Source organism: Rhinolophus sinicus, chromosome 12 (assembly GCF_057876585.1).
Source record: "Rhinolophus sinicus isolate RSI-liver-muscle chromosome 12, RSI-T2T, whole genome shotgun sequence".
In the NCBI taxonomy this organism is placed as follows: domain Eukaryota; kingdom Metazoa; phylum Chordata; class Mammalia; order Chiroptera; family Rhinolophidae; genus Rhinolophus; species Rhinolophus sinicus.
This window is the reverse complement of record NC_142512.1, coordinates 3,639,518-3,651,708: the sequence shown is the minus strand read 5'-3', so window position 1 is coordinate 3,651,708 and position 12,191 is coordinate 3,639,518. Positions and strand designations below refer to the sequence as shown.

Here is a 12,191-nt window from a genome sequence, read left to right as displayed (position 1 = left end):
CAGCCCTCACAGCTCACCCTCGCATGCCTGTCATCTTTCCCCAAAACCCAGGAAAGGGATAGGCCACCCCACCCCCAGAAGCAAATGAGATTGGAACCATTAGAATGTGTGTGCACAGCCCTGTGATTGGATGCCCGAGTGCGTGCGTGCCCCTCATCGGCGTGCTCTCCTGCAGGCCCTGCCCGACTACCTGAAGGGCCTCTTCAGCAGCATGCCAGCCAGCCGGCCCAGCGAGCAGGAGCTGCAGCAAGTGTCCAAGCTGGCTTCGCTGCAGCACCGGGTCAAGGACCACTTCTACCTGCCCAGCTTGTGAGCACCTGCCCACCTGGTAGCCCTGCCCCCCCACCCCCGCACTCCCCAGGGCTGGCCTCCCTGGGCCCCCGTGTGGCCCTCTTGCGCCCGCAGGCAGACTAGGAAGGTGCTGTCTGGCCATGGGCCTGAAGTCCTCCAACTCCCCACGTGAGCGGGGCCCCGCCTCCTCCCGTACCAGGTTGCTTCCATTTGGTGTTCATAGCTCAGAGCAAATTTAATGATTCGGAGGCTTTCAGGACACACACACCCTGTGGTCCAGGAACTATACATGGCCATGTAGAAAGATTTGGCCACAGAAACGTTCACCGGCTGTCACCTACAGCAGCAACCCTTGTCCAACAACAGGGGGTTCCTTAAATAAATCCTGGGTGCTCGGCAGCCTTTAAACTGATGTTCTCAAAGGGGTGATAAAACAGTCCTTCTCAGACTTGGTCCAGGACCTTTTTACTCTCTAAAAGTAGAACCCCAAAGAGCTTTTGTTTATGTAGGTTATATCTATATAAATATATATATGAATATATAGAGAGATATAAATATACATCTCTCTATATATACATATCTATATATGTTTACCATATTCAAAATGAAAACTAAGAAACAGGTGGCCGGTTAGCTCAGTTGTTGAGAGTGTAGTGCTGATAACACCAAAGGTGCTGGTTTGATCCCCGCATGGGCCACTGGGAGCTGCGCCCTCCTTAAAACCAAACAAACAAACAAAAAACTGAGAAACAACATAAAATATTGATTTGTTAATTTAAGGATAATATGTTACATGTTAATGGAAATAACTAATAATTTAAAATATATAAGGAACAATTATAATACAAATAATATAAATTAATATTACATGTTAATATAAGTAACATGAAAAAAACAACTGTCGTTTCCCAAAAACTTTAGTGAGAAGGGTGGCACTGTTTTACATTTTACAAGTCTCTTTACCGTCTGGCTCAATAGAAGAGAGCTGGATTGTCAGAGCTGCTTCTGCAGTCAGTCTGTTGTAACAGCCTCGGGCAGACTCCGCTGTCCACCCGTGGGAGTAAGAGGGGAAAAAAGCAAATAACATCTCAGTGTCATTATGGAAGTGGCTTTGACCTCCCAGACCCTCGGCCATGCTTTGAGAATCACTGGTGTGACTAATAGTAAGACAGTGTATGTACAGTGTGTCCTCGTCTGGTAATGCAGCAAGGGCTCAACACGTAAAGCTCTTTTATGTTACAGTTTTATGCAAAAAGCACAGGAAGCACATAAAGGTATAATCCCAATCCTGGATAAAAATAATCACTGAGTTCTTAATTTTTGCAAGGCACTCTTACTTTTTGCATTGTCTTACCGTATTTCCCCAAAAATAAGACCTAGCCAGACCATCAGTTCTAACGTGTCTTTTGGAGCAAAAATTAATATAACACCTGGTCTCATTTTACTGTAATATAAGACCGGGTCTTATAATAAATAATATAGTATAATAAATATAATACTGGGGCTTATATTAATTTTTGCTCCAAAAAACACATTAGAGCTGATGGTCTGGCTAGATCTTATTTTTGGGGAAACACGGCAGCTAATCTTCCCAAATGCACTTTATTTTCCCCGCATACGGATGAGGCAGCTGAGGCCCTGAGAGGTTACATAGCTCACTGAAGCTTAGCCAGCTAATAGGTGTGTGTGGGGGGGACCAGGATGCAGACCTGGGGGGGGCCGGGTCCAGGTGCCAAGCTCTTACCCCAGCAGTGCAAAGAAGAAAAGATACGCCTGGACAGGGGCGGCTCTTGGGGCAAAGGTGCTCCCCTGATTTTCTCCCAATCCTTCCCCAATCTGCAGCCCAGGGCAGCTGGGACAGACTAGGACAGCTGTTGGTATTTTCTAGATATCCTGAGAGGAGGAGGAATTGCCCTGAGATAGCCAACATGTGTCAGAGAGAAGGGACTGGAGTGGGGTGGGGGACTGGTGGTCCCTAGAGGTGCAAGAGGGGTCACAGCATTCCTCTCCCGTGCTCTGACCAGCGGTGGTGGTGGCTCTGCCTGCCCCGGTATTCGCCCCCCACCCCAAGTGCTTCTCACGCTCTGCCCTGGGCTTCTCCTTGGGGGCAGGGGCTACAAGGCTCAGCCCTCGCTTGGTGACTGTGTGACTTGGACTAACCAGGGAACTTCTCCGAGCCTCAGTCCCTTCGTCTTCAAACAGGGAGCCTAGTGGTGTCGGCGTGCCGTTATTGAGCACCTATTGTGTGCCAGACTACTGTGTGAGCACTTTACACCCACCTTCACACCTTCCAGCATTTCGTCTTCCAGCGAGGTGCAAAGATCACGTCCGTTTGGCACAACACGGGCATTGAAGTGAGGCTTGAATGAGCCAGTGTGCAGAGCTCCTGTGGTGATGGTGACAAGCATTCAGGACCATTTTCCCCCCATCTAGGCGGGAGGTCCAGGAGTACATCCCGGCCCTGCTCTACCACACCATGGCCGGCTCGGCCTGGCTCAACCTGGTCAGCCAGCACCGGCAGCAGACACAGGCGCTCAGCCCCCACCAGGCCCGTGCCCAGTTTCTGGGTAAGAGTCCGGGGCTGGGGGAGAGAGTCATGGGGGGCCTTCTAAGGAGGGGATCCTGGACCGTGGATATGGAGGCGCCGTTTTCTTTGTACAAAGGCATTTTCGGTGCTAGCCAAGCCGAGCTGCCTCAAGAGAACACCTTGCTAAAATTTTCCCCATGGCACCACCTGGGCTATGGGTGGCCCTGGGCAGAGAGAGCTGGCAATTGGGGAGAATTGCTGGGAGTGGGGGGAGAGGAAGGTGCCAAGACAGGAGGCTGAAGAGGCAGCGGGAAACCCAGGCGTGGGCAGCAGGTGGCCATGCGGTTGAGGGATGTCGCTGCGGAGCCCCCACGCTGACCACCCCTCTCCCGCTCCAGGCCTCCTCAGCGCCGCCCCCATGTTCGGCTCCTCCTTCTTCTTCATCCAGAGCTGCAGCAATGTGGCTGTGCTGGCCCCCTGCATCCTTGCCGTCAACCAGAATGGCCTCAACTTCCTCAGCATTGAGACCCACGTGAGTGGCCTCAGCCTGGCGCTGCCGCTCGCCCCCTCTCCTCTGAGCCCCACCCTCGGAGGGGCTGAGATCGCCAGCTGGGGATGCCTCCTCTACCACTTACACCTGTGTGACCCTGGGCGCGTTTTCACCCCTCTCTGAGCCTCATTTCCTCACCGGGAACATGGGGATAAGAGAAACCCCCCCCATGAGATAAAGTACATGCCAAGTCCTCACACAGTGTCTTAGTCAGCTCTGCTGCCATAACACAGCACCAGACGGGGCCTTCGGGGACAGAAGTTTATTTCTCACAGTTCTGGAGGCTGGAAGTCCAAGACCCAGCTGCCCGGGGGTTGCTTTCCTGTGAGGCCGCTCTCCTTGGCTGGTAGACGGCCGCCTTCTCCCTGTGTCCTCGTGTGGCCTGTTCTCTGCGTGCACATTCCGGTGTCTCTGTCTGTCCGAATGTCCTCTTCTCATGAGGACACCAGTCAGATTGCATTCAAGCCCACTTTTACCGGCTCATTTTAATTTAATCACCTCTTTAAATGCCCATTCTCCAAATACAGTCCCATTCTGATATGGGAGTTATATAAGGGCTTCAACATATGGATGGCCGGGGGCACAATTCCATAACTACTAGGACCTGTTGCCTCCGTTTTTACTTCTTCTTCCAGAAGTGGACCCTGAGATGAGGTGTCTAGGGCAAGTGGTTTATTTAGAGGTGATTCTAGGAAACACTGAGTGAGGAAGTGAGCCCAGGAAGGGACGTGTCACACACCTTGGGAAGGTATTCCCAAGCAAGGCAAGCAAGCTGGCGCTGTGGCAACTGGTGCTCAGTCCAGCTGGAGCCCTGGGAGACAGCATGAAACACACCCTTCAGCTGTCCCCTAGCCTGGAGGATGGAGCTAAGTGTCTGGCATCGGCTCTCATTGCTCTGGTTTTGCGTGCATGTGCTCCGAGTTTCCTCCTGGGGCTAAGACAGAGGCGTAGGTGTGAAGGGGCAGCTTTGCTGTGAAGGTCAGGGCACCACGGGCCTCTCCAGCACCGCTGGGTCCCAAGCTGAGAACAGTGCCCGCACACTGTACACGTGTGCACGTTACTTGTGGAATCAGCTTCATAAGTGACGTCCAGAGAGGTAAAGCGATGACTTGCTCCAGGTCACACAGCAAGTCACTGGGGAACTGGTACTCGAACTGGGGTACCCTGCATTCTACTGATCTGGTCTGCAGGGGAGGGGTAAGGGTGAGTGAGGCTGTCCCACCTGTCCCGCCTGTCTGCTCCCCCCCCCCCCGCCCTCCAGGAGCTGATGGTGAAGTTCCCCCTGAAGGAGATCCAGTCGACGCGGACCCAGCGGCCCACGGCCAGCTCCAGCTACCCGTATGTGGAGCTCACACTGGGGGACGTGGCGGCCCAGTGTACCATGCAGCTACAGCTGGAGCAGGTGGGTCCCACTCTGGCCCCCAGCCTTGTCACCCAGCCCGTCTCTCCATTATTCCGCTCACCAGCCTCTTCTCTGGGCCTTGCTCCAAGACGGGTCAGCTCCTGGCCCCGCCCCAGGGAGCATCCAGCGCAGTGCAGGGGACAGAACTAACCCAACACGGCACAGAATTGCAGGTCTTTCGCGTGGTCTCCCAGGGAAGCATCTTGGTGATGGGATCATGGGAAAGGGCCCAAGCTGTTTGCAGAATGGTGAAGAATTTGATGGGGAACAGCAGGCGGGAGAGCTCTTGAAGGTCCTTGAATGTCAAGCTAAGAATCGGGGACTTTTGTGCTGAGGGCACTAGGAAGCCATAGAGGTTGGTGAGAGGACAGAGACACACCAAGTTGAGGGCATTCACCTGGGCTGAGGCTTGGAAGATGGATTGTAGGGCCTGGGATTGAGGTTGGGGATGAGTCCCTGTGTGACAGACAGGGAAACTGAGGCCCGCCTGCCCTGTCCCTTCTCATATTGGTGGCAACTGTGGCCGCCCCTTAAAAGGCGTGGCAGACCTCTAGGTTCCTGTCCAAGTATCACAGCCCCTTTGGGGTGGGGCAAGACCAGAGTTCTCGCCCCACTGGGAAGGGGACAGAGCTCACAGAAGGGGCAGAATTGCGGCAGGGGCCCACATGTCTGCCCTGGCCAGCCTACCGCATCCCTCCTGAAGATCTGGCCCCAGGACCACCCCTCCATGACGGGATCTGCTTTGAATTTCTCCAGTGGACCATAATCAGTGCTGAGAAGGTGTATTTGAGCTATCTGGGAGGTCATCAGAAAGGCTTCCAGGAAGAACTGCTATCTGAGTACAGCAGCGTATGCAGCCAACAGATATGGGTCGCTATCCCACCTACCTCTGACAGGCTGTGTGGTAGGATCTCGAAGCAACCCCACTTCCACACCTGTCAAATGAGGCAATAACCCCAGTGAGGCCTGGAGCCCTGCAGCATGTGGGTAGGAGGATTGGCTGGAGGGGGAGAGCCCCCACCGTGCACTCCGATCTCAGGAGCTGAGGTGGCCCCCAGGGAGGGACAGCCGCAGCTAACCTCAGCAGAGCACTTCAGAGTGTGCCCTTGGGCCTCCTGACCTGTTCCCCGAAAGTAAGACCTAGCGGGACCAGCAGCTTGTGTCTTTTGAAGCAAAAATTAATATAAAAACTGGTATGTTATATTATATCATATATATCATATCATATATTATACCCGTTCTTATAGTAAAATAAGACGGTCTTATATTAATTTTTGCTCCAAAAGATGCATTAGAGCTGATGGTCTGGCTAGGTCTTATTTTCAGGGAAACACGGTACCAACTGTGAGGTCTGGGGCAAGTGGCTTCAGGGCTCTGGCCTCAGTTTCCTCACCTGTGGAATGGGATCTAAGAGCATCTGCCTCATGGGAACACCGCCAGACTGTAAACTGAGGGACCTGTCAGTCCCTGGTGTGGGCACTGGAAGGGGTAGGACACAGGAAGCTCTCAGGACAATTCCAGGCACATAGTTGGCACTCAGTAAGTGCTGCCCTCATTATTTCTACCTCTCTCTGAGCAGTCCTGCGGGCCCGCAGGACATTGACGGGGATTCCAGTTGGCTGTGGTCTGAGAACCACACTCACACATGCATCCTCCACAGTTCTCTGCTTCCTTCCTGCGCCAGTTGGGAGCTCTGAGGCAGTGGGTGCCAGGTGGTAACCATGGCAACATCGTTAGAAATGGTTACCATTTATTGACTGGACTAGTATTTTTAAGATCTAAAGGATTCACATATAATGAAATCCCATGAACTCCTCACCATAGCCCTGTGAGGCAAGCCCTGGTAAACTGACACCCTGCAGATGAGGCTACTGAGGCTCAGAGAGGTGAAGTAACTGGCCCCAGGTCACACAGTTCACATGCAGCAAAGCTGACATGATCTTTAAACCCCTTCCCGCCTGTAGCCCGGCATTCCTCCTTCCATCTTCTTACACTCCTCCCAGGGTCCTGGGAAAGGTGTGGAGGCTGGCCTCTGCCTCACTCCCAACTCACCTTGCGGTAGGTACCAAGGTGAGAGCTGGGGAAGAGTTGGGTGGGCATGGACTCTCACTGTCTCTCCTGCAGGGCCTGGAGCTGTGTCGTGTGGTGGCTGTGCATGTGGAGAACCTGCTCAGTGCCCGGGAGAAGCGGCTTACACTGCCCCCCAGTGAGATAACGCTGCTGTGACTCAGTCCCCAGCCCTGAAGCTGTCCTCTGCCAGAAGGCTTGCTGTGTGGCCCCAGGGGAGTTACTCGGCCTCTCTGGGCCAGTGATTCCTGTAAAGAGCCGGAATCTTAAAGGAGACCAACAGGTGGTAGGAGGAGTGACCCATGTCCCCAGGAACCCTAGAAGACCCATCCAGAGTTTGGATAGAATCACAGAATGTGATCCTGGAGGAGATAGCAGGAGGAACTTCCGAAGGCTGGCTCCTGGGGCCTCCTGCCACGTACCCGATGCGGACCCTGCCCGACTCCCACCTGTGTCACGGAAGCCCCATACCAGTGGCCTGGATGGCTTAGACTGCACCTTTGGGCTACCTTGGGTCTGATGTTCGAATCTGCTCCACATCCCAGCCCCTCACGTGTCCTCCTCCTAGGGTGCCTCCCCACCCCGCACTGCCGCTCAGCTTGGATTCATGACCCTTGGTTATTTCTGTGCAAATAAAAGGTGCGCCTGGCAGCCACCATTCCTCCATGGAGTTGCTGAGTGGCTGGAAAACAAATCTGAGGGATGAGGCAGGAGTTGAAAGCCTACTTGTGCCCAACTCACTGCCCAGGCACAGAGCTTCCAGAAGAGACATCTGTCCTTACCTCTCCCTGCAGACCTCGCCCTGCACTCCACGCTGCTTGGGCAGCCTCAGCCCCCATCACTGGATGGCCCACACAAGGTTCAAGAGTGGTACAGCTGAGGGAGAAAGAAGTTCCACATTAGGGGCTGGGGCAGGAGAGGTCTGGGGAAGAGCTTCCCAGAGAACAGTACTTCATGGTTAGGTTTCGAAGGATGAGTAGGAGTTTACTAGGCAGAGATGGAGGGGAGCGGAATGAACATTCCCGAGAAAATGGTGGTGTTCCTTACTATATGCACCAGAACCTAGGACAATGCCTAACACAAAGCAGGCGCTCAAAAAATACTTGTCACGTGAATAAAAGAATAAATGAATGAATGTTTTGTTTTATTGGGGAATATTGCGGAACAGTGTTTCTCCCGGGCCCATCAGCTCCAAGTTGTTGCCCTTCAATGTAGCTGTGGAGGGTGCAGCTCAGCTCCAAGTCCAGTCGCCGTTTTTTCAATCTTTAGTTGCAGGGGGTGCAGCCCACCATCCCATGCGGGAATTGAACCGGCAACCTTGTTGTTGAGAGCTCGCGCTCTAACCATCTGAGCCGTCCGGCTGCCCCAATAAATGAATGTTCGTGGAAAGTGCTGGTGCTTTGGAGGGAGCCGTGAAGGAGGGGAGCAGTAGGCTTGGGAAAGGAAATCTGGATAGACGTGGGGTCATAATTGGCTAGAACCACGGTGTCAGAGAAAAATTTATTCAGTACCTATTAAGCACCTACTGTGTGCTGGCCACTGCCAGGCACTGGGAGTTGCTTAGTTAAGGTATAAACCAGGACAAGGCCTGTAAAGGAATTAGCTAGGTGGTGAGGGGAGGAAATCAGCATGTAGGAGCCCAGAAGTGGACATTACTAGTGCAAGGTCTTGAGACTGAAGAGGCTGGCAGAGGTGGACTGGGTACGGCTTTGCAGGCTGCACTATGGATTTAGGATTTCATCCCAAGAGCCATGAAGAACCTTCAAAGGGTTTTCCAGCGGGGGAGGGACAATCTGCTCAGATTGTACTTTGGGAAGGTCATTCTTACCCCAAAGCAGAGCGCATGTAGGAGGCAGGGAGACCAGAGAGGAGGCTGCTGCAGCATCAGCTGGGAAACTGGTGTGGACACTGGTGGTGGAGCCAAGGGTGGGGAGAAATTTAGGAGGGCCAATGGGCAGGACTGGGGCATCAGTCACTGTCCTGAGACAGGGAGGGAAGAGATGCCACAGGGCTGTTCCGTTTTCACCACTGCCTTAGGCTGGCTTCCCCTAGAAGCAGCCCTGAGGAGTCCAATGCATTAGCAGATTTAGGAGGTGAGAGATAATGGGGAAAGAGCTACAAAGAGCTATGCCTGCTGCAGTCGCTCTGCGTGGGTGAGAGGTGAGAAGCCGCCTGGGTTTCAGAATACCAGCAGGCCGTGTGAGTGAGGCCACGGGAAAGTGAGGCTCCCAGGTCAGCCGTCCAGCTGATGCACATGGAACTGAGAAGAGCCTCCTGGGCAAACTCTGGCCAGACTGCAGACTTGTGAACTGAGTAAGTGACTGAGGTCTCAGTTTTGGTGTGCTTTGTTACAGAGAATTGGGTAACCCAAACACCAGGGTTTTTGGATTTCAGGACCTGGTCCTCAAGGCATAAGGCTCATGTTTTAACAGCTATTCTGGTGGCTCTGGTAGCATCAGTGAGTTGAGCCCTCATAAGAGGAGGTAATAATCTCCACGAGGGTGAATGGAAAGAGAGGTGGCAGGAGAGTCAGACCCTGCCTTGTCCCCCAGACACCCTAGGAGTACCACACTGGGTCCCCCTACCTGGGCCAAGGCCCAGAAAGAACTGCAGGTAGATGTGGGGAGATCCAGAGCAGAGGGGACCAAGCCCCAGGGTTTCCAGCCTAGCATGGGGTGAGAACAAATACAGGAGAAATGTCTGGATGGCATGGGAACCTGAGATAGTCAACTGGTAAAGGCTTGTAATCCCAGATGGGTGTAACAGGATGCGCCATATTTGCACTCTGCAAAGTAACCGGAAGGACCTCAGTGCGGCCTGTGTGGGACTGGGGACCGGACTTGGCCAGGTTCGTGTCCACATCTTCACACCCCTGGCCTCCCTCTGCCCAGGGGTGCCTCCTCCTGCCCAGGACCCACAGTACTGTTCAGAAAATCTTGGCTTGGTAATTAAAGGCCAGGCTGTGGAGCCAGGAAGGCCTGTGTTCAAATTCCGTATCTGTACGCTGATGAAATGTGGGGCCTTTTGCAAGTTGCTTGCCTCTCAGAGCTTCTGCTTCCTTCTTTGTAAACTGGAAGCATTGACAGCTTTAGGGCAAGTGCTTTCTGAGTGGTCATTATGTCCCCCATTCAAGGGGATTGTCTGGGGTGGGGAAGACTTCTTTCAAAGAAAGCTAATTCTTACCAAGTTTTTACTTTGCAATAACAGGCACGGTACTAACCCATTGAATCCTCAAAATACCCCAACAAGATGGGCACTATTATTATCGCCATTTTGTCATATGGGGAAACTGAAGCCCACAGAAGTGAGGCACGTGACCACCAAGCGGCAGAGCCAAGATTCAATGCAGGCAGCTGGTTTCAGTCTGTGCTGTCTCACTGAGGCTGAGGTGGGGCGCCTGGCTCCAGAATAGTCAGACAGGCGGGAGGACATGGACGCTTCCAATGGGGTGTCTGGGGTGGGCGGAGCTGTTGAGATCTAGAGGAGGCGATTCACATTTTTGCCCGAGTGAGCAGAGCCGGGCTCCACTGGGGAGTCTCTGAGAAGACTGATGGCTCCCTGTCAAGCAGGCGTGTGAGCAGAGTCCAATGCCCCCGTTGGAGGCAGTATAGAGGTGGCACCAGGCTTCTGATGGGTCTGAGCCTTCCCAGCCAAACTTCCCAGCACGCAGACAAGGGGGCCCTGCCTAGGTGTTCACACAGTGAGGCCCAGGAAGGACTGGGCCACCGCAGAGGCTGCACTGCCCACTGGCCACCTTCTCCCTACCTGAAGCTGCCTTCCTACAAGCAGTAGCAGCAGCAGCATCACCACCCCACTAGGCTATGTCAAAAAAAGGCAGAAGCCAAATTTACTAAAAGCTTCATGCCTGCTCCGTTTTCCCCCTGCACCTGCTGCTTCTGGGGAAGGCAAGCTGGCAGGAAGTTTGGGGACAGTGCTCAGGGTCCCAAGTATCCAGGGTACCCCATCCTACAGACCCTCTTGCGTGGCCTTGCCAAGTCATTACACAACCCTCACCTCCCAACAGGGACTGACAGGACCCTCCGTTTACAGATGCAGAAACTGAAGGCCAGATTCAAGGTCAGCAATCCCGTGCTTAACATACATAGCTTTATTCCAACCTCACAAGTACCACATGAAGTGGACACGAATATTATTCCCATTTTACAGACCAGAAGACTGAGGGTCAGAAAGGGGAAGGCACTTGCCCAGGGGTATAACAACCATACAGTCTGTCAGGAGGTCAAGATTCAAACCCATGTCTGTCAGATTCTGGAGTCCAGTGCTCATGTCCTGACAAGCTGCGGGGTAAGGGGGCGGTGGAGAGGGCGCAGAGACACACTGGCAGGGAGCAATGGCCAGGGCGTTGGGTCTGACGGCAGACGCCGAGGCCAGATCGTGAAACCTGAGACGCATTTCATTTCAGTGAGAATCTGGGAAGGTTGCTAGAAAGAAGTGAGCTGAGCGTCAAAATATGAAAATGAAGATGGATGGAAGGGAACTGGTATTCCAGGTGGAAGAAACAGCTTGGATAAAGGCCAGGATGTGCAACAGGTGATGTATGCAGACCTGGCAGTGTCAGCGCGAGGCTGGGGCTGTGTTCACGGAGAAGGGTAGGAAGGGTCTTCAACAGAGGCCTTGAACGCCGAGCGAAGCAGATGAACTTTATCCTGGGAGGTTGAGCAGAACCCCCGATCTGAGGGCCCGCCTCTGCGCACCCCGAGTCGCCACGCCTCTGTTCACGCCGAGCATCCCGTCCGACCGCACTGCTTCACAACTTTGGAATTGTCTCTCGTAATCACCTACAGTTTTGCCTTCTCCGTGAGCCTACTCGTTTCCTTCTGTCGTTCCCAGAAGAGGCGCTCCATACCTGCCTCCAAGGAAAGGCTCAGCCAAACCCCGCGCGTCCCGCGGCTGAGCATGCGCCCGCCGCCTCCCGGACGTGACTCTGGGAACGTCCGCTCCGGCCGGCGGCGGCGGCGGCGGCGGGGTGGAGGAAAGGTGGGCAGGGAGATGCCCCCTCAGTGCGTCCAGGGTCTGCGAACGTCGCCGTCTGGGTTTGGAGCTGGGACGCGCGGTGCTCTCGGCCTTCCAATTTCAGAAGTTTCCGCTGGTTTCAGTAGTTTCCTTAAGCGCCTGAGGGCTTTCTTCCGGTGGGCTCTACATTCAGGCACTTCCTTGGCCACCCATTCACCCTTCAAGGGTCCTCGCCGCCCTCCCGCTGCTAATTAAGTGACGGACGCAGTAGCCAAGGCGACCTCCTGATTGACAGGCATAATTACCAACCAACTCCCGAAGCTTCCGTCTGGACCCGCCCGGCGCGTGGCCGGTGGCCCAATGAAAGAAGTGAAAGCGCC

The 12,191-nt window shown here is 54.0% G+C and overlaps 1 protein-coding gene across 1 annotated transcript in view; it reads left to right on the top strand.

The window, feature by feature from the left end:
• Positions 1-7,944, top strand: part of MYO15A (myosin XVA) — a 52,208-nt gene extending 44,264 nt beyond the window's left edge. The window contains exons 61-65 of the mRNA XM_088801865.1: positions 176-309; positions 2,725-2,858; positions 3,217-3,350; positions 4,630-4,770; positions 6,895-7,944. Of these exons, the coding sequence (XP_088657991.1) occupies positions 176-309; positions 2,725-2,858; positions 3,217-3,350; positions 4,630-4,770; positions 6,895-6,996 (645 nt within the window). The 3' untranslated portion in view covers positions 6,997-7,944. The remainder of the gene's footprint in view (positions 1-175; positions 310-2,724; positions 2,859-3,216; positions 3,351-4,629; positions 4,771-6,894) is intronic.
• Positions 7,945-12,191: the final 4,247 nt, after the last annotated feature.